Source organism: Triticum aestivum, chromosome 3A (genome assembly GCF_018294505.1).
Source record: "Triticum aestivum cultivar Chinese Spring chromosome 3A, IWGSC CS RefSeq v2.1, whole genome shotgun sequence".
Classification (NCBI taxonomy): Eukaryota; Viridiplantae; Streptophyta; class Magnoliopsida; order Poales; family Poaceae; genus Triticum; species Triticum aestivum.
The window spans coordinates 744890750-744912462 of NC_057800.1; the positions used below are offsets into that span (position 1 = coordinate 744890750).

The following is a 21713-nucleotide window of genomic DNA, read 5'->3' on the forward strand; positions in this document are numbered from 1 at the left end:
GACCATTTCGAGACTCCTCGTCATGTCCGTGATCACATCCGGGACTCCGAACAACCTTCAGTACATCAAAAAATATAAACTCATAATGAAACTGTCATCATAACGTTAAGCGTGCGGACCCTACGGGTTCGAGAACTATGTAGACATGACCGAGACACGTCTCCGGTCAATAACCAATAGCGGAACCTGGATGCTCATATTGGTTCCTACATATTCTACAAAGATCTTTATCGGTCAGACCGCATAACAACATACGTTGTTCCCTTTGTCATCGATATGTTACTTGCCCGAGATTCGATCATCGGTATCTCAATACCTAGTTCAATCTCGTTACCGGCAAGTCTCTTTACTCGTTCTGTAATACATCATCCCGCAACTAACTCATTGGTTGCAATGCTTGCAAGGCTTAAGTGATGTGTATTACCGAGAGGGCCCAGAGATACCTCTCCGACAATCGGAGTGAGAAATCCTAATCTCGAAATACGCCAACCCAACATGTACCTTCGGAGACACCTGTAGAGCACCTTTATAATCACCCAGTTACGTTGTGATGTTTGGTAGCACATAAAGTGTTCCTCCGGTAAACAGGAGTTGCATAATCTCATAGTCATAGGAACATGTATAAGTCATGAAGAAAGCAATAGCAACATACTAAACGATTGTGTGCTAAGCTAACGGAATGGGTCATGTCAATCATATCATTCTCCTAATGACATCATCACATTAATCAAATGACAACTCATGTCTATGGTTAGGAAACATAACCATCTTTGATCAATGAGCTAGTCAAGTAGAGGCATACTAGTGACACTCTGTTTGTCTATGGATTCACACATGTATTATGTTTCCGGTTAATACAATTATAGCATGAACAATAAAAATTTATCATGATATAAGGAAATAAATAATATTTTTATTATTGCCTCTAGGGCATATTTCCTTCAGTCTCCCACTTGCACTAGAGTCAATAATCTAGATTATACAGTAATGATTCTAACACCCATGGAGCCTTGGTGCTGATCATGTTTTGCTCGTGGAAGAGGCTTAGTCAACGGGTTTGCAACATTCAAATCCGTATGTATCTTGCAAATTTCTATGTCTCCCACCTGGACTAGATCCCGGATGGAATTGAAGCGTCTCCTGATGTGCTTGGTTCTCTTATGAAATCTGGATTCCTTCACCAAGGCAATTGCACCAGTATGGTCACAAAAGATTTTCATTGGACCCGATGCACTAGGTATGACACCTAGATCGGATATGAACTCCTTCATCCAGACTCCTTCATTTGCTGCTTCCGAAGCAGCTATGTACTCCGCTTCACATGTAGATCCCGCCACGACGCTTTGTTTAGAACTGCACCAACTGACAGCTCCACCGTTCAATGTAAACACGTATCCGGTTTGTGATTTAGAATCGTCCCGATCAGTGTCAAAGCTTGCATCAACGTAACCACTTACGATGAGCTCTTTATCACCTCCATATACGAGAAACATATCCTTAGTCCTTTTCAGGTACTTCAGGATGTTCTTGACCGCTGTCCAGTGATCCACTCTTGGATTACTTTGGTACCTCCCTGCTAGACTTATAGCAAGGCACACATCAGGTCTGGTACACAACATTGCATACATGATAGAGCCTATGGATGAAGCATAGGGAACATCTTTCATTTTCTCTCTATCTTCTGCAGTGGTCGGGCATTGAGTCTTACTCAATTTCGCACCTTGTAGCACAGGCAAGAACCCTTTCTTTGCTTGATCCATTTTGAACTTCTTCAAAACTTTGTCAAGGTATGTGCTTTGTGAAAGTCCAATTAAGCATCTTGATCTATCTCTATAGATCTTAATGCCCAATATGTAAGCAGCTTCACTGAGGTCTTTCATTGAAAAACTCTTATTCAAGTATCCATTTATGCTATCCAGAAATTCTATATCATTTCCAATCAGTAATATGTCATCTACATATAGTATCAGAAATGCTATAGAGCTCCCACTCACTTTCTTGTAAATACAGGCTTCCCCAAAAGTCTGTACAAAACCAAATGCTTTGATCACACTATCAAAGCGTTTATTCCAACTCCGAGAGGCTTGCACCAGTCCATAAATGGATCGCTGGAGCTTGCACACTTTGTTAGCCCCCTTTGGATCGACAAAACCTTCCGGTTGCATCATATACAACTCTTCTTCCAGAAATCCATTCAGGAATGCAGTTTTGACATCCATCTGCCAAATTTCATAATCATAAAATGCGGCAATTGCTAACATGATTCAGACAGACTTAAGCATCGCTATGGGTGAGAAGGTCTCATAGTAGTAAATCCCTTGAACTTGTCGAAAACCTTTTGCAACAAGTCGAGCTTTGTAGACAGTAACATTACCGTCAGTGTCTGTCTTCTTCTTGAAGATCCATTTATTCTCAATTGCTTGCCGATCATCGGGAAAGTCAACCAAAGTCCACACTTTGTTCTCATACATGGATCCCATCTCAGATTTCATGGCTTCAAGCCATTTTGTGGAATCTGGGCTCAACATCGCTTCTTCATAGTTTGTAGGTTCATCATGATCTAGTAGTATGACTTCCAGAACAGGATTACCGTACCACTCTGGTGCGGATCTTACTCTGGTTGATCTACAAGGTTCAGTAGTAATTTGATCTAAACTTTCATGATCATCATCATTGGCTCCCTCACTAATTGGTGTAGGTGTCACAGAAACCAGTTTATGTGATGTACTACTTTCCAATAAGGGAGCAGGTACAGTTACCTCATCAGGTTCTACTTTCCTCCCACTCACTTCTTTCGAGAGGAACTCCTTCCCTAGAAAGGATCCATTTTTAGCAACAAATGTTTTGCCTTTAGATCTATGATAGAAGGTGTACCCAAATGTTTCCTTTTGGTATCCTATGAAGACACATTTCTCCGATTTGGGTTCGAGCTTATCAGGTTGAAGCTTTTTCACATAAGCATCGCAGCCCCAAACTTTCAGAAATGACAGCTTTGGTTTCTTGCCAAACCATAGTTCATAAGGCATCGTCTCAACGGATTTTGATGGTACCCTATTTAACGTGAATGCGGCCGTCTCTAAAGCATAACCCCAAAACGATAGCGGTAAATCTGTAAGAGACATCATAGATCGCACCATATCAAGTAAAGTACGATTATGACGTTCAAACACACCATTACGTTGTGGTGTTACGGGTGGCTTGATTTGCGAAACTATTCCACATTGTTTCAAATGTAGACCAAACTCGTAACTCAAATATTCTCCTCCACGATCAGATCGTAGAAACTTTATTTTCTTGTTTTGATGATTTTCAACTTCATTCTGAAATTCTTTGAACCTTTCAAATGTTTCAGACTTATGTTTCATTAAGTAGATATACCCATATCTGCTTAAATCATCTATGAAGGTGAGAAAATAACGATATCCGCCACGAGCTTCAACATTCATTGGACCACATACATCTGTATGTATGATTTCCAACAAATCTGTTGCTCTCTCCATAGTACCGGAGAACGGCGTTTTAGTCATCTTGCCCATGAGGCACAGTTCGCAAGTACCAAGTGATTCATAATCAAGTGGTTCCAAAAGTCCATCAGTATGGAGTTTCTTCATGCGTTTTACACCGATATGACCCAAACGGCAGTGCCACAAATAAGTTGCACTATCATTATCAACTCTGCATCTTTTGGCTTCAACATTATGAATATGTGTACTATCGAGATTCATCAAAAATAGACCACTCTTCAAGGGTGCATGACCATAAAAGATATTACTCATATAAATAGAACAACCATTATTCTCTGATTTAAATGAATAACCGTCTCGCATCAAACAAGATCCAGATATAATGTTCATGCTCAACGCTGGCACCAAATAACAATTATTTAGGTCTAATACTAATCCCAAAGGTAGATGTAGAGGTAGTGTGCCGACCGCGATCACATCGACTTTGGAACCATTTCCCATGCGCATCGTCACCTCGTCCTTCGCTAGTGTTCGCTTAATCCGTAGTCCCTGTTTCGAGTTGCAAATATTAGCAATAGAACCAGTATCAAATACCCAGGTGCTACTGCGAGCTCTAGTAAGGTACACATCAATAACATGTATATCACATATACCTTTGTTCACCTTGCCATCCTTCTTATCTGCCAAATACTTGGGGCAGTTCCGCTTCCAGTGACTAGTCTGCTTGTAGTAGAAGCACTCAGTTTCAGGCTTATGTCCAGACTTGGGTTTCTTCTCCTGAGTAGCAACTTGTTTGCTGTTCTTCTTGAAGTTCCCCTTCTTCTTCCCTTTGCCCTTCTTCTTGAAACTAGTGGTCTTGTTGACCATCAACACTTGATGCTCCTTCTTGATTTCTAGCTCCGCAACCTTTAGCATTGCGAAGAGCTTGAGAATTGTCTTGTCCATCCCTTGCATATTATAGTTCATCACGAAGCTCTTGTAGCTTGGTGGCAGTGATTGGAGAATTCTGTCAATGACGCTATCATCCGAAAGATTAATTCCCAGTTGAATCAAGTGATTATTATACCCAGACATCTTGAGTATATGCTCACTGACAAAACTGTTCTCCTCTATCTTGCAGCTATAGAACTTATTGGAGACTTCATATCTCTCAATCCGGGCATTTGCTTGAAATATTAACTTCAATTCCTGGAACATCTCATATGCTCCATGACGTTCAAAACGTCGTTGAAGACCCGGTTCTAAGCCGTAAAGCATGGCACACTGAACTATCGAGTAGTCATCAGCTTTGCTCTGCCAGACGTTCATAACATCTGGTGTTGCTCCAGCAGCAGGCCTGACACCCAGCGGTGCTTCCAGGACGTAATTCTTCTGTGCAGCAATGAGGATAATCCTCAAGTTACGGACCCAGTCCGTGTAATTGCTACCATCATCTTTCAACATTGCTTTCTCAGGGAACGCATTAAAATTCAACGGAACAACAGCACGGGCCATCTATCTACAATCAAACATAAACAAGCAAGATACTATCAGGTACTAAGTTCATGATAAATTTAAGTTCAATTAATCATATTACTTAAGAACTCCCACTTAGAAAGACATCCCTCTAATCCTCTAAGTGATCACGTGATCCAAATCAACTAAACCATAACCGATCATCACATGAAATGGAGTAGTTTTCAATGGTGAACATCAGTATGTTGATCATATCTACTATATGATTCAAGCTCGACCTTTCGGTCTCAGTGTTCCGAGGCCATATCTGCATATGCTAGGCTCGTCAAGTTTAACCTGAGTATTCTGCGTGTGCAAAACTGGCTTGCACCTGTTGTAGATGGATGTAGAGCTTATCACACCCGATCATCACGTGGTGTCTGGGCACGACGAACTTTGGCAACGGTGCATACTCAGGGAGAACACATTTATCTTGAAGTTTAGTGAGAGATCATCTTATAATGCTACCATCAATCAAAGCAAGATAAGATGCATAAAAGATAAACATGACATGCAATCAATATAAGTGATATGATATGGCCATCATCATCTTGTGCTTGTGATCTCCATCTCCGAAGCACATCCATGATCACCATCGTCACCGGCGTGACACCTTGATCTCCATCATAGCATCGTTGTCGTCTCGCCAATCTTATGCTTCTACGACTATCGCTACCGCTTAGTGATAAAGTAAAGCATTACAGGGCGATTGCATTGCATACAATAAAGCGACAACCATATGGCTCCTGCCAGTTGCCGATAACTCAGTTACAAAACATGATCATCTCATACAATAAAATTTAGCATCATGCCTTGACCATATCACATCACAACATGCCCTGCAAAAACAAGTTAGACGTCTTCTACTTTGTTGTTGCAAGTTTTATGTGGCTGCTACGGGCTTAGCAAGAACCGTTCTTACCTACGCATCAAAACCACAACGATAGTTTGTCAAGTTGGTGCTGTTTTAACCTTCGCAAGGATCGGGCATAGCCACACTCGGTTCAACTAAAGTTGGAGAAACTGACACCCGCCAGCCACCTGTGTGCAAAGCACGTCGGTAGAACCAGTCTCGCGTAAGCGTACGCGTAATGTCTTTCCGTGCCGCTTCATCCAACAATACCGCCGAACCAAAGTATGAAATGTTGGTAAGCAGTATGACTTATATCGCCCACAACTCACTTGTGTTCTACTCGTGCATATAACATCAATGCATAAAACCAGGCTCGGATGCCACTATTGGGGAACATAGTAATTTCAAAAAATTTCCTACGCACACGCAAGATCATGGTGATGCATAGCAATGAGAGGGGAGAGTGTTGTCCACGTACCCTCGTAGACCGAAAGCGGAAGCATTAGCACAAAGCGGTTGATGTAGTCGTACGTCTTCACGATCCAATCGATCAAGTACCGAATGTACGGCACCTCCGAGTTCAGCACATGTTCAGCCCGATGACGTCCCTCGAACTCCGATCCAGCAGAGTGTAGTGGGAGAGTTTTGTCAGTACGACGGCGTGGTAATGATGATGACGTTCTACCGGCGCAGGGCTTCGCCTAAGCACTGCTACAGTATTATCGAGGTGGAGTATGGTGGAGGGGGGCACCGCACACGGCTAAGAGACGATCAACTTGATCAACTTGTGTGTCTCTAGGGTGCCCCCTTACCCCCGTATATAAAGGAGCAAGGGGGAGGAGGTGAGGCCAGGCTTGGGGCGCGCCAGGAGGAGTCCTACTCCTACCGGGAGTAGGACTCCCCCCTTTTCCATGTTGGACTAGGACTTGGGGAGAAAGAGGAGAGAGAGGGGAAAGGAAAGGGGGGGGGGCGCCGCCCCCCTCCTTGTCCAATTTGGACTTGGGGGGAGGGGGGCGTGGCTGCCCCTTGGCCTCCTCTCCTCTTCCTCCACTAGGCCCATTAAGGCCCATTAAGTTGTCGGGGGGTTCCGGTAACCTCCAGGTACTCCGGTAAAATCCCGATTTCACCCGGAACACTTCCGATGTCCAAACATAGGCTTCCAATATATCAATCTTCATGTCTCGACCATTTCGAGACTCCTCGTCATGTCGGTGATCACATCCGGGACTCTGAAGAACAACATTCGGTACATCAAAACATATAAACTCATAGTGAAACTATCATCGTTACGTTAAGCGTGCGGACCCTACGGGTTCGAGAACTATGTAGACATGACCGAGACACGTCTCCGGTCAATAACCAATAGCGGAACCTGGATGCTCATATTGGTTCCCACATATTCTACGAAGATCTTTATCGGTCAGACCACATAACAACATACGTTGTTCCCTTTGTCATCGGTATGTTACTTGCCCGAGATTCGATCATCGGTATCTCCATACCTAGTTCAATCTCGTTACCGGCAAGTCTCTTTACTCGTTCTGTAATACATCATCCCGCAACTAACTCATTGGTTGCAATGCTTTCAAGGCTTAAGTGGTGTGTATTACTGAGAGGGCCCAGAGATACCTCTCCGACAATCGGAGTGACAAATCCTAATCTCGAAATACGCCAACCCAAGGTGTACCTTCGGAGACACCTGTAGAGCACCTTTATAATCACCCAGTTACGTTGTGACGTTTGGTAGCACACAAAGTGTTCCTTCGGTAAACCGGAGTTGCATAATCTCATAGTCATAGGAACATGTATAAGTCATGAAGAAAGCAATAGCAACATACTAAACGATCGTGTGCTAAGCTAACGGAATGGGTCATGTCAATCATATCATTCTCCTAATGATGTGATCTCGTTAATCAAATGACAACTCATGTCTATGATTAGGAAACATAACCATTTTTGATCAGCGAGCTAGTCAAGTAGAGGCATACTAGTGACACTCTATTTGTCTATGTATTCACACATGAATTATGTTTGCGGTTAATACAATTCTAGCATGAATAATAAACATTTATCATGATATAAGGAAATAAATAATAATTTTATTATTGCCTCTAGGGCATATTTCCTTCACGGTTCGGGTCATTTTACCCTAAATCCATTCGCTCCCTGCCGCCGCCGCACCTGTCTCCTCGCCGCGGCCGCTCGCCGCTCGTGTTCCTCGCTGCGACCACTCGCCGCTCGTGTTCCTCGCCGCAGCCGCTCGTGCTCCTCGCCGTAGTCGCTCGCCACTCGTGCCCCTCGCTGACGCCACATCACTTTGCTCGCCGCAGTCTCCGGCGTGACCCCTTGCCTGATTTGCTCCGGTCGCCGTCTTCCTCCGCGGTCTTCACTCCAAGATAGCACCCATCTCTTCTCACCTCATCCATCAATTCTTCGATCTATGGTGGGGTTGCTGATTTGGGGCCGTCCTCCTCCTTTAGGTCGAGATGCCCAAGACCAAGCACTCCGCGCGCAAGCAGGTCACTGGTGGGCCATCTCGTATGTCTCGTCGGGGTGGCTCCGATGACTCACAGGAGCGGGCTTGTTATCGGAAGCGTGCTGCTCGCCCTCACAGCTCTACTAGCAACTCCTCTTCGGAGGGCTCCGACTATCAGGATGAGCTGCATGATTTGGAGCAGCCAGAGTTTGTCGCCGTTCGCACCTCCGCACCCAAGCCGGGTACTCGTCGTCCCACCTTCAAGCCTCCTCCTCCTCCGGTGCAACCTCACGGTGATGCTCGTCATATCTCTCTCGAACCTCCTTTACCCCTCGGCCGCCACGTTAAGCGGTTCAACGAGGTCCATGTTGCTTCCTATCTTAAGTTGCGTCGTGATGTTGATCAATTTACGGTTGCTCGAGACTCTCAAGACAATCGTTTTCGCACTAATGTCCAAGCTGACATTTTTACCATTGTCATCATTCCTAAGGGTCTTTCTCTGCATTTGTGCATTGATTTAGAGCATATTCGTACTCATCCGGACAAATATTCTGGAGCTATTGAGCTCATTGAGTCGTCCAATCTTGCTGCCCCATTTGCATTTCAACATGACTTTAACCAAGCCGCCATTCATCAATTCTATGCTACATGTTTCTTCGGTCCCAATAACACTGTTACTTGGATGACCTCAGACACAAAGCTCTCGGCTTCCTATACTCAGTTTGTTGCTGCCCTTGGTTTTCCTGACACCGGGTTCAAAATTCACAATGATGACCCTGAACATAGACCCAAGGGCACCGATGTATGTGCTGATCTTATCAAACCCATACAGACCTGACTAATGAGGAGAAACATAAGGGTTTAACCAAGTCTCCATTTGGCGCGCTCCTTTCTTCATTATCTATCAATGTGTCATTCGCACCATTTATCCTAAGATGGGTGACAAGGGCCCTTGCAGTAGCTACTGCATTGATCTCATGCATCGCATCTATGCGTCTCCGAAAGGGAAGATCAATGTGCCTCATTTTCTATGGCATGAGATTCGCCTCGCTTCTCTCCAGTACAAGCGGGCCTTTCCTCATGCTCCCTTTCTTCAGGCATTTATCGAAAATGTGGCTCCGTTTCCTATTGTCCGCACTCATTTGCATGAGCGATGGGTCATTCCCGCACACATGGCCGATGACTATGTTCCCAAGGATTCTTCCTCTTCTGCTCATCCGCGCCGAACTGTTGCTAGCACTCCTCGTCCTGCTCCCTCCGGATCTGCACCCTTTGGTCGCAATGCTCGCTTTCTTGGGAAGGCCCACTCTACCTTGATGAAGGCTGTTACTTTTAACTGCTCCCAAAATCACGATGTTGTCACGCGCCTTATCACCTCCAAAAACGCTCTGAAGGCTCGTCTGAGAGACTCCAGAGTGTTCGATGTGAGTGATGATGACCGTTTTCCTGATGAGCCCCCTTCTGACCTTGGCTTTCCTTCGTGTCCTGAGTGGTCTGACTTTGACGAGGCTGGTGGTAGTGGTGGTCATGATGATGATGATGAGGCTGGGTTCTGATGATGATGATGATGATGTTCTGGTTGCTCCTCTTGGCCCCCTTTTTAGGTACTTGCTGCCAAGGGGGAGTAGTGTATCCATTGAGTACTGTAATATGTAATATTAACTTGTATTGCACTATGATATGTATCGTACCTTGAACCTTGTTATGATCATTGTTACTTTAGGTTCTATGATGTGAGTGATGAATCTATTTGAATGTTATCATGTGCAACTTGTGATTTGAATGTGTTGGTATCACCCTGAGGGGAGCTCCTCTCATGCTTATTTTTCTTGTGCACATTGTTAAGGGGAGCTCCGCAACAAATCCCTTCGATACTCAAAGTTTTATTTATTTATTTTAAGAAGTACATGTATGTTGTCATCAACTACCAAAAAGGGGGAGATTGAAAGCGCAATCATGCCCTTAATCTTATTTTGATGTTGATGACAACATGCATGTATGGGACTAATCATGTTTATCAAGTATATCTCAGGATTATGTCTCATAGGCCGTGTGTGGATCATGACTAAAGACAAATGCATATAACTCAAGATTGGAGATACAAGACAATAGCGTTGGCTTTGTTTACAGTTTGTTCTTGAGTATAGGGATCTCGCACTATTAAGAGGGGATTGATGGATCTAGTGAAAGATTTTCTCAAAACCCACAACTCCATTTTCACCGGACGTCTGGTACGTTACGGATGTCCGATCCCTTTCAGCTTTCCGGTCGTCCGGCTCCCGTCGGTCGTTCGGTGTTTCTTCACAGAACAAAAGTCACGGATGTCTGACCTTCTCCGGACGTCCGGTCCCCGGACGTCCGTTTTGCTCCGGACGCCCGACACTCACTCAACAAAACAATTTTTACGGATATACGGTCCTCTACGGATGTCCGGTCACCGGACGACCGAAATCGTCTGGACGTCCGTTAGCTGTATGCTGATTCGTGGCTTGTGACTCTCCAGCGACCGGACGACCGACGTCTGTCGGACGTCCGGACCTATCTGTGCCACCGGACGTCCGACGCCTCCTGTGCACTTGTGTTGCTCAAACGGTTACTTTTCCACCTCCACTATATATAGCCTTCTCCCTCCCACGGGATAAGGTTGACCATTCACTTTGAGCTTCCTAAGAACATATTTCACTCACTCTCTCACTCTTCCACACCAAATCTTAGATCCCCAAGGGATTTGAGAGCACTTGAGAGAAGTTCTCCAATCAAGTGATAGATCCACTCCTTCCCCTTCTTTGCACCAAAGGAATTCGTGATTTGAGCAAGTCTTGAGTTTTTTCCCCATCGTTCTTGTTACTCTTGGAGGTTGGAGACTCCTAGGCGGTAGGAGTCTTTCGGAGAGGAATCGACTCTTGTGATTACCCCCGGAAAAGTTTGTGAGGGTTTGGAGACCACCCCAAGGTCTACCACTAGTGATTGAGAAACGCCTCCGTGGTGTTGTCTCAAAGGGAGAATAGGGTGAGACTTCGTGGCGTTGGTGTGCCTTCGTGGTAACATCCACCTCTCTAACGGTGACGTAGCTTCCCTCCAAGGAAGTGAACATCGGCATACATCCTCATCTCCCGGAGTTGCGGTTATTCCTAACCCTAACTCTCTACTTGTGGTTACTTGTCTCTTAGCACTTACTTGTATCATATTGTGCTTGCTTACTTACATACTTGTGATACTTGTTTATCCAGCTTAGCTCCTTGTACTACTCCTGCAATTGTTAGGCTCATCTTCATAGTCCTCATTATTGCCTAAAATTGCTAAGTAATAATTAGAATTTGTACTTGTACCTATTCACCCCCCCCCTCCTCTAGGTTCATCTCGATCCTTTCAGCAAGGATACTATATTTTCATGCGAAACAATACTAAAATATACAAAACAGATGAAACTAATCAGTACCATTAAGTTGAGTTACGTACTAGTGTACTAGCTACTTGCATTGAGATTTGTGAGATTGGAATATGAAGAAGTCAGTGAAGTACTTGTGAGCGCGGACTCGCCGGAGCAGGCTCGGTGAGTCATTGATCGCACGCCTAGAGTTTGAGTGGAGAGGGTGCCGCCGGATGAATTGATGGACAGATAGGCGATGGCTAGATATATGTACGTGTGAACATGGAGTGATTACATTACGCATTAGTAATACGGGGGTGTTGGGCCGATGGACAAATGAACAGCTGTACAGAGTCAACATCACACTGACGTACAACCTTTTACTCCCAAAAAACTCACGTATGGCCTCAGGAAACCAGGCATCGTAATAAATTTTGGATTCTTCGGTGATTATGGTTTGTGAGCGCTCGAAACCGATCGAACACTGAATAGCTATCGAAGTTGCCACCGAACCAAACAACCGTACACCGAATAAGTGGATAAACTGGTTGAATTGGTTCGGTACGGTTTTGGTTTTCGGTGTTCGGTGTGACAGTGCCCACCCCTAACACTATGCGATTTAATGAATAAGGATTTTAGTTTATGTGACTATACGTGAGTTTATCTATATGACTAAATAAACTATTTTTCAAAGTTAGCACTGATGTTAATGAAATTTTAATGAGACCGTTCTTGCAAAAAGAGATAAGCAATGTTTTTTTTAATTGTTAAAAGTATCCAGGCCCAAGTCTTCCAGGTGAGATTTTTCCAAATAAAATGAGTACGTTGAACGAGCATGTTTGTCGTGTTATACTTGATTATTTTGAGAATATAATTATACTTAATAATACAGTGATAATTCTTAACCCTAAAGGTAATGACCCTCAAAGTTTGAAAAATTATTGACCTATCAGTCTTTGTAACTTCATATATAAAGTGATATCAAAATATATAGTTAATCATCTCCGGCTGATTCTTGAGGATCACATATCTGAAACCAAAACTATATTTGTGGTAGATTTGTGTCGGACAATGCGATCATCTCTTTTGAATATATTTTCATATGATCGAGCATAGTAAAAACCAATTTAATACGCATTGTGCCTAAAAGTTGGAATTTGGGTAAGCATATGATAGGGTGGATTGGAGATTACTTGGGGCTTACATTCGCAAGTTTGGTTTCAACCTAGGTGGGTTGATTGGGTTATGAGGTGTGTTTGCTCGGGAAGATACTTGATTAGGTGCAATGGTGAGCTGCTGGATTTTTTTCCAAGACTATTATTCATTGTTAATGGCATTGTTAGTATCTAAACAAGGTGGTCTCGGTTGGGAGATTGACATCATTAAGTTGCCTCAAATAGTCTAGGTATCTCTAATATTCTTTTTGCCAATGACAGTTTGGTGTTTTCAAAGCTTCGGTGGACAAAGATACAATTATTCAACAAGCTTTGACCTTGTTTCAAAGATGTTCCGTCCAATATTTGAGTAATGCTAAATGCTCACCTTTATTCAGTGAGATGTGTCGTGTCCATACTAGGGAAGCGATTATGGAATTGGTGAAGGTAAACTCTAATGCATCTTTTATTCCTGAAACTGGTAGTAGCACAATTAGCATTGTAGCTCGCAACCATTTGGGTCATGTCTTTGTTTCTACATGCAAGCGAATTGGAAATTGTCGGTCAATGGAGGAAGCTGAAGTTGCACTGCTCTGGTTGGCATATCTTTGCTGGGTCGTTTCTACAAAGGAAGACCAATGATACCGGAGCTAGACTGTTCGGTGGTTGCAAAAGAGTTAGAGGCTCGGGAATTAGCTTTGTCAGCCTCTTTTCCTCTCATGTGAGACACCAGGATGGTCCTTGCCGACTTCTCATCATATAAGATCAGCACCGTCGGTGTGTTTTTGTGTGTTAGTGTTGGCTGTGTGCATGCTATCGACGGAGAGCTCGGGTGTGTGCTCATGCTGTTTGTATCCTCTTGATGCTCCATGTGAGCCAATAGAATCCTTACTTTGTCGAGAAATCAGATCTGTATTGTAGGTATAGACTGAAATAAGTTCACCCACGGGCTGGCGCCCTTAGCCAGGAGAGATGTTGACCAGGAGGTGATTGTTGATGTGCCGAGCGACCATCGCGAACTGATTAGAACTGAATGTAACATCTGATGCAAGCTATCCATGGATGTCAAAATGATGTTGTTCCATCTGAGCAAGAAGGTCAAGCAGTAGCTGCAGGATTTAAAATGGACAGGAAAATAGCAGCTCATAGTATGAGATTACTCAGTTAGTAGAAATAGCAGCGCATGCATTCTTCATATATGGAATGGTGAGCTACACATCTGATCACAAACTATCATGAGTATGTACAGCAATCACAGGAAATCACCTTTCTACTATCGTACATGTACATTATAAGCTGGCACGGCGAAGGTAATTTGGTGTGGTGGAATAGCTGAAATAATGGCATAACTCTTCTTCATCTAATTAATTAGGTCTTTCAAGCACTACGAAGTACTAGCCCTATGTGAATAGGAAGAAACTTTGGTGTATGGTGCAATAGCTGAAATTGTGACTAGGTTGCTTCACCTACGGTTTAAGCACTAAAACCCTTGTGTGTGGCACTCCAGGGGTTGGTTGGGATGCTCTTGCATGCCTGAGCAGCGACCTTCACCATCGCTTCAGGAAGGACGCCGGCATTGCAGATGTTTGCAAAGGACCGCATGTGTTTCATTCCATACTGTGCCAGCGAGCCACATTGTGATTCAAAAGCACGCACCTGAAGAAAGGGAGGACACAATATTAGTCATGCATGGCAGGGGCAGAAGAAATTACATGCTCTAAGCCTCTAACCGCATTAACTTTATGCCATATGACGCCTGCATGTATATAACTATATATACAGTTACAGCATCCAAGTTTCAATCCAGAAATCATCGATCCTCAATAATATTGCGATATATTCAGGACAATATTAGTCCTGAATATATATCCCATTTTTTAGTACTATTGCGATATATTCTACAGTATTTGTCAGTCAACTAATAACAACAATTTTATCTACAGAATTTTGTCCCAGTAGTCCAGACAATTAAGAAATAACTCATAACCAATAGGCAATAGAAAAAGACAACAAAAGCATAAGTAAGACCAAGCAAAGTCAAATAGAGCCTTACCGTAGACTTGAGACAACTCCAGTCATCAACAAGAGGCTCACCGGCTGGGCGAACAGTCTTTAGAACCATTGGACCATCCGCAAAACCAAACAGAAGGTTTCCAATCAGCTCGACGCTATTGTCGATATGCGATCTATGACTCGTCATTTCGAGCAATTGCTTCCGGGCATCGTTTTTCTCAGGGGAACTCTCAGCCAATTTCCGGTACTACATGTAGAAGAAAAGAAATCAATCAGTTCCATCTTTTTTGTACTGAGATTATTTATGCATATTCTATTTTTGTGGGTAAAGTATGGGCAATGATCTAGGGATGACGTGACAACCAATCAACATGAGATATTTCTCATGAAATAATTATAAACCGTACCTTGTGCCAGAAGTAAACAAGATCAGCATCCCTCTGATTAACAGCTCTTGAGAAGGACGGCAGTGAGTTATCTTCAACAAATGTAGTGTTATTGTTAGCAGGATTTGAGCCGATGTACAAAAAGAGTTGTTGAGCATTCAGGTCCAAAGAACCGTATTGCATCACATGGGAACCATAGCTGTATGAGTCCTGAGCTGCTGTTCTCTTCTTGACCTGCTCAACCATTAACTAGTTATGTTAGGCCCCCGCAAAAAAACTAGTTACGTTAGGAAAGAACTCCAAGATTAATAAGCTAAAATAAATAAATTAGAGTTTTAAGCACTTACCAAGTCATATTGCTGCTTCAGAGATTCAGTTCTCAGGTTGTGCACATCACTGTCAACATTGAAAGTTGCGCGTTATTTGACCACGACTATGAACCATAACAAAAAACCTAGTTTATTTCAAACAAATGACCCAAGGTTTGACTCTGGGTTCAACTATAAAATGGTGAATGCTACAATTACTACAATGGCAGCCAACATGAGAACATGTAGGTGACATTTCATTCTAGTGCAGTTTGATAAGTGTCGTACTAGTTGCTAGTTAATCATTTTGAAACAACACACCTGTACGGTACCGGAAAGTACTAACAGATATGAGTCATGTATATGCTCAAACTGATCGTATCAAACCATGATTTTAGCATGTGAATGAACGGAAAACATGGTACAACAAAGCGGGATACCTGTCTTCCATCCAAGAAATGCTGTACAGGTCGCCCAAGCAGGTGTCATATTCCGGCGGAGGGCTGGGGTACTCGCCAGGGCAATACGTTCCCCAACTGCTCTCCTCTGCGTCCGACGCGGTGGTCGCGTAGACACCGATGTCATTCGGCAGAAGCCCCTCGAAGACACTCCCGGCTTCACAGGCTTCAAGGTAAAATACCTACAAAATAAGAGTCAAACCATTGCTTCAAGCAGCAAACCATGCAGAGCAAAAATAAACAAAAGGACGATGGGGTACCAGGCTTTTGTAGCTTCCAGCAGCATGCTTTTTCTTCAGGACATCTACAAGATCGTCACCGTAAACGTATGGATTGGTGGGCATCCCTGAAATTCTTACCAGAACAGAAAAACCATGACACTAATAAGTTAATTGTGCACGTCTAGATTTGTATGTATGTATGCATGCATATGAAATATCTGTTCGAACTGGTTTTAGATATTAAAATTCTCGAAAGAAGACAATAAAAGAATGGCAGGTTCTGAAACTGACCAATGACCCCAGGACCCCCATGGTCACTGTAAAACACAAAAATGTGATCATTAGGGCCACTGTCCAAGACCTTGCCGCTCCCACCATTCACAGCGGTTTTATTACCGAGCAAGACAGCAAACAAGTTCTTAACATTAACCTCCTTTCCAGTGTAGTCCTACAATGCAGATTCAGTCAAACAGACAGAAAATTGTGGATACTGGATAGGGATACATGATCATAGGAATATATTGGTTCATTCCATCAAGATGTTGACATTATCACATAGAAATTTGACATCCAAAACCAACTGGAAAATGGCATAAAGACTGGTCAAAATTTTGACATTCAATGATTTTGAATGAGGTACAAACTGCCATTGAAATTTTTGTTCGTGTAATTTCTAGAATATCATATTCACATTTTTCTGCAACCATCAAACAGTTTGTATCATCCACTAAGGTAATCCATATTAATCTTAGATTTTTACTACATCAACAATAATTACTGGAAAATTTTCCTCGAAGACCCATGCATAATTACCTTAGGGACCCCAGCATAGACATCTCCACCTTGGGGGTGGTTGATGATGACGCCCGGCCTTGGGTTTTCCAGGTTGTGCGCAATATCGTCGTACATGAAGACGATGATGTTCTCATCCTTGAGACCACCCTTCTTTAAGATCTGGTAGGCGTGGCAAATATCTGCCTGCAAAGTGCAAAGTTTCGATCCACAAATTAAACACAATAATTAATTGTCATCAACCCAACGAACCACGAGGAAAAAAATCTAGAACACGCAGCAACACCAAACTGAACTTTTTTTCCAACATATTCTTATTGCCATGCATTGTACCTTCTATCTAGACCGTCAGTTTGTGTGCTGGTCGCATTGAGATATGTGCCACCTCGCCCGGGACTGTAAGCCTATGCAGTGGGAGAGCATGAAACAAAACTACGAACGGGCCAAGGGCGGGCCAATAGCTTACTTAGTGGGCCATCTTTTGTTATTGGGCTGAATCCAGGTCAAATTCTCAAAGAAAGTCCAGAAAAAAGGACAGCCCATGGCCCTGGTTAGGAGCTCCCCCAAACCCCAAGAGGATCTGCCCCTGGGCCTATGTGAACAGTAATCAAGGCCCGCATATTTCTCAAAAAAAAAAAAGTAATCAAGGCCCGCACTCTTACTCGGCTCATGGGCGCACAGTACTGCTGTCAAAGAAAGGACGGGCCAAGGGCGGACTGATTCTGCAGTGATGTAATTTGTGCAAATTGTACGTACGCGAGATTGATGTTAGAAAAAATGCACGATTATTTGGGACTTGGGCACACCTTCCTTCCATTCAATGGTTAACCCGTAATGACAATGTTTGAACACTTGGCCATTTCTGTATAACTTAATAACAAAATGATCCCAGTTTCTTTAGCTCCATTTATCTATTTCTTCTACCCACAGACAGGCGGGGCCTGCATGAGTTGAGACTAGCGAGAGAGCTGCCAGCTGACAGGGCAGTATTGCTTGACATGTGGACTGTTTGGTCGGCCAATAGAGTGCCACGTAAGCGAAATACGATGCTCTATAATGGACTGGTGACCGTACAATCGTCACGAGTCATATTCAGTGACCTTAACGAGCGTATTTCATAGTAGCAGGACAAAACGGTGTACTAACTCTAACCCTCCGTAGCTCATCCATCTCCTAGCTAGCTCTTGAACAGCATGGATAGATAAGCGGCCGGGTGCAGCGCCCGCCGGTTCAGCCACTACTTGACCGACAGGAAGAAAAAGGTCGAAGGATCGCGGGAGGAGGCGCGAACAAGCAGAATCCATGATAGCGCGTGCGCACCTGGTGGCGGTAGTTTTGGTAGCCGTTGGAGCCGGCGACGAGGACGGCCCACCTGGTCCCAACGGAGCCGTCGTCCGACGGCAGCCGGATGGTGGGCTGCAGCCACGCGTGCGCCATGGCGAGCAGGAGGAGCAGCAGCGCGAGGGGAAGGAGACGGAAGGATGCCATGGCCACCATGGATGGTGGTTGGGGTTTGGGTTCCGGAAGAAGCGAAACACGTCTTCTTTTTATTATGCGCCGACGCCGGCGCCGGAGGTGATATTTTCTTAGGCTGGTCACAATGGGCAAGAACATAAGGTAGTAACTTACACACTTCCCTAGACTATGTTACTACCTTCATAGTGGGTAGAAACATCTATGTAGTGTCATGCAATGATGTATTTATTAGGTCATAGACTCGTTGTTTCTTGGAGTGTGTGATGTTCCGGTAACTTAGCTAGTTACCACAAGCACCTCTCTCTTCATTAAATATGTGCCACATAAACAAAGTTGTATTGGAGTGTGTGATGTTACTCCTAAGTTCCTCCCCATTGTGACTAGCCTTATTGAATTTCGGCAAAGGGAAAGCGTACCACCCACTAATGATTCAGTCAGCTGTGCATGGCCGATTGGCTGCGCTTTCTGCCGACCTACTACGTGTGGGGTGTCCTCTTCTCCTCGGAGAAATATCGGCCGTCAATTCGAAGCTGGTTTGTCGTTAGCTGGCGCGTCCGGCCCTACGCCTGGCTTGGAATCTCTCTCTCGGCCGTTCACGTCACCGTCACCAGCGTACTGCGTAATTTAACTGGGACCCAGTCGCCTACTCCTACTGCTACGTGTCATGTTCAGATTGTTGCATTTTTCCGACGAGAGAAATTTTCAATCTATTCATTAAATATGGCAGCACATAGAACACTAGAGGTAATAAAAATTACAATCAAATCTATAAATCATTTAGCAACGACTACAAGCACTAGAGCAAGCGAAGGGGCGCCGCCGGCATCGTCCTCCTTCATTAGAACCGGGCAAACTTTATTGTAATAAATAGTTGGGAAGTCTTCATGCTAGGGCCTCAATAAACGGCTCTAGTACACGTTTCTGGGAGGATACTTGGCTCGGCGAGACACCTTTGGCCATCCAATATCCATCTTTGTACCGTATTGTTCAACGACGTGAAGTGTTCGTCGCCTCGGTATTTCAATCTATCCCCCTTAATATTCAGTTCCGACGGACGCTAGCGGGCAATCGTTGGGAAGAATGGCTCCGTTTAGTTAGGAGACTAATGGAGGTCCAACTATCTCAACAACCCGATGAATTACGCTGGAAATTGACTAGGTCTGGAGTATTCACTATTAAATCAATGTATATTGATGTTATTAATTCGAACTTCATTCCTACCTCTAAGCATGTTTGGGCTGTCAAAGTTCCTTTGAAAATAAAAGTGTTTATGTTGTTTGTCCATAAACAAGTTATTTTAACCAAGGACAACTTGATAAAGCGTAGTTGGACAGGACCTACTAGGTGTAGTTTCTGTGATCGGGATGAGACAATCAAACATCTCTTTTTTGATTGCCTGTTGGCCAAAGTACTTTGGCAGACGGTCCACATTGCTTTTAATATAAATCCACCGAATTCTGTTAACATGTTATTTGGGACATGACTAAATGGGATTAAGCCTGACTTAGCGAGACACATTCGGGTTGGAGTTTGTGCTTTGCTGTGGACTATCTGGACCTGCAGAAATGATTTGGTTTTTAACAGAATATCATGTATTCATTTTTTGCAGGTTTTATTCCGAACTATGGCTCTGATCCATTCCTGGTCGCTACTCACCCAGATGGAGGCCAGGGAGCACTTGGTTACTGGGTCTTTCCGATGGGAGATGGTAGCTCGAGATATCTTCAACCGGTTTGGATGGCGGTCATGTAATAGGATAGGCATGTAGTTTACCTATCTAGTTTTAGCCAGCCGGTTGTGGCGTCTTTACATGGCTAGTGGGTGTTTCTAGCCTTTTTGGCTCTGTGTGAGCTTTCTCTTGCTTTTTATTACTTTTTGAAGACCTTGGAACCATGTTTGCACTGCTTTATTTGTTTAATAAGATGGCCGTATGCATCTTTTTGATGCAGAGGCCGGGGATTTCTCCCTTTTCTAAAAAAAGGGGCCTCAAAGGTCCTTCTTTAAAGAATTGGAATCGGGGGCGACACAAACCAACCTGTGGTTGGATGGCTATAGGACAGTAAGGTTGCATTTTTCTGAATTTATTATTTCAAACTTTTCAGCGATGTTCGTTTAGTAGAAGGAGTCTTCCATTAACTACGAGATGTCTATGATAATTTTGTAAATTTTAAGATGTTCATAAAAGTGAGTGTATGTACGAGTCCATAATCATCTGCGTCTATACCGTGTTCAGAAAAGAAGAACTAAATTCGTGCCTCGCGCCACTTGACATTCACATGGAGCGTCTAATAAGTCCATCGCTATAAGATAAGTTGAAAAAATCAATAAGAATGCAGCAAAACTTACCAAAACTTTATTGGACCAATTATGAGGAGTGGGCCCTAAAGCAAATGGCGGAGAAAAAAGCAACCTGGACGTAATAATTTGACAGGCAAGTAGGAAGGCACGTCAGCCACAACAATCAAAAGAGAGATCAGAACAAACATAGCTTAAAGTACCGGTCCAAATAAGAACATTTCTTCCTTTAGTTGTTGTAAAGTGCAGATGGTTATATATACGCACATATAATCATTTCTATGAACATACACCTTATCCCTATGAGAATCTTTAAGATACTGAGCCGACACCATTCTAAGTTTAGGACTTGAATCCTGGTGTGCTGGTTTCACCATAAAAAACCTAAACATTTGAGGATTTCACCAGATAATAACATTTTGTCCTCGAGGTGCTAATTACATGATAAGTTCCAACAAAATTTTAAAATACTAATTAACCATGAGAAGCATCACTATTAGGGAAAACCTTATACACAGAATCTTAACAGTAGCGCGGGGTAAAACGATGTACTACTGGTACTTAGCAGTAGCGCGTGTCCACATAAGGCGGCAAGGACAAAATGCGCTACTACTAATATTGCCACACCGTTGCCACCAGGCTAAGTATAGTAGTAGCGCTTTCTCCTGAAACGCGCTATTACTAGGTAAATTTAGCAGTAGCGCTTTCGCCTAACACGAGCTACTGCTAAACCCATCCTATCTTCTCCATCGGCCGCCCCTCACTCTCCCCTTCTCCACTCCCACTCTCACACTCTCCCACGCACGTCGTCCGCCGCCGCCGATGTTCAGCCCTCCCCCGCCGCCGCATTGCCGCCGCCATCCTCGCTCCTCCTTCCTCGGTATGCGTGACCCTCCTCCCACCGCCCTCCTCCCTCCTCCTCCTTATGCGCCCTCCTCCCTCATCCTCCGGCC

The 21713-nt window shown here is 43.8% G+C and overlaps 1 protein-coding gene across 1 annotated transcript; it reads right to left on the bottom strand.

Moving 5' to 3' along the window:
- Positions 1 to 13975: 13975 nt before the first annotated feature.
- On the bottom strand, positions 13976 to 18869 carry LOC123063694 (vacuolar-processing enzyme). The gene is made up of 10 exons (XM_044487590.1): positions 18851 to 18869; positions 18310 to 18574; positions 17011 to 17175; positions 16489 to 16645; positions 16237 to 16322; positions 15959 to 16158; positions 15558 to 15606; positions 15232 to 15444; positions 14865 to 15071; positions 13976 to 14467 (listed from the first exon to the last, which is right to left on the bottom strand). Exons 2-10 carry the CDS (start codon positions 18484 to 18486, stop codon positions 14285 to 14287), a joined length of 1437 nt encoding a protein of 478 aa, XP_044343525.1. The 5' UTR covers positions 18487 to 18574; positions 18851 to 18869; the 3' UTR covers positions 13976 to 14284.
- Positions 18870 to 21713: the final 2844 nt, after the last annotated feature.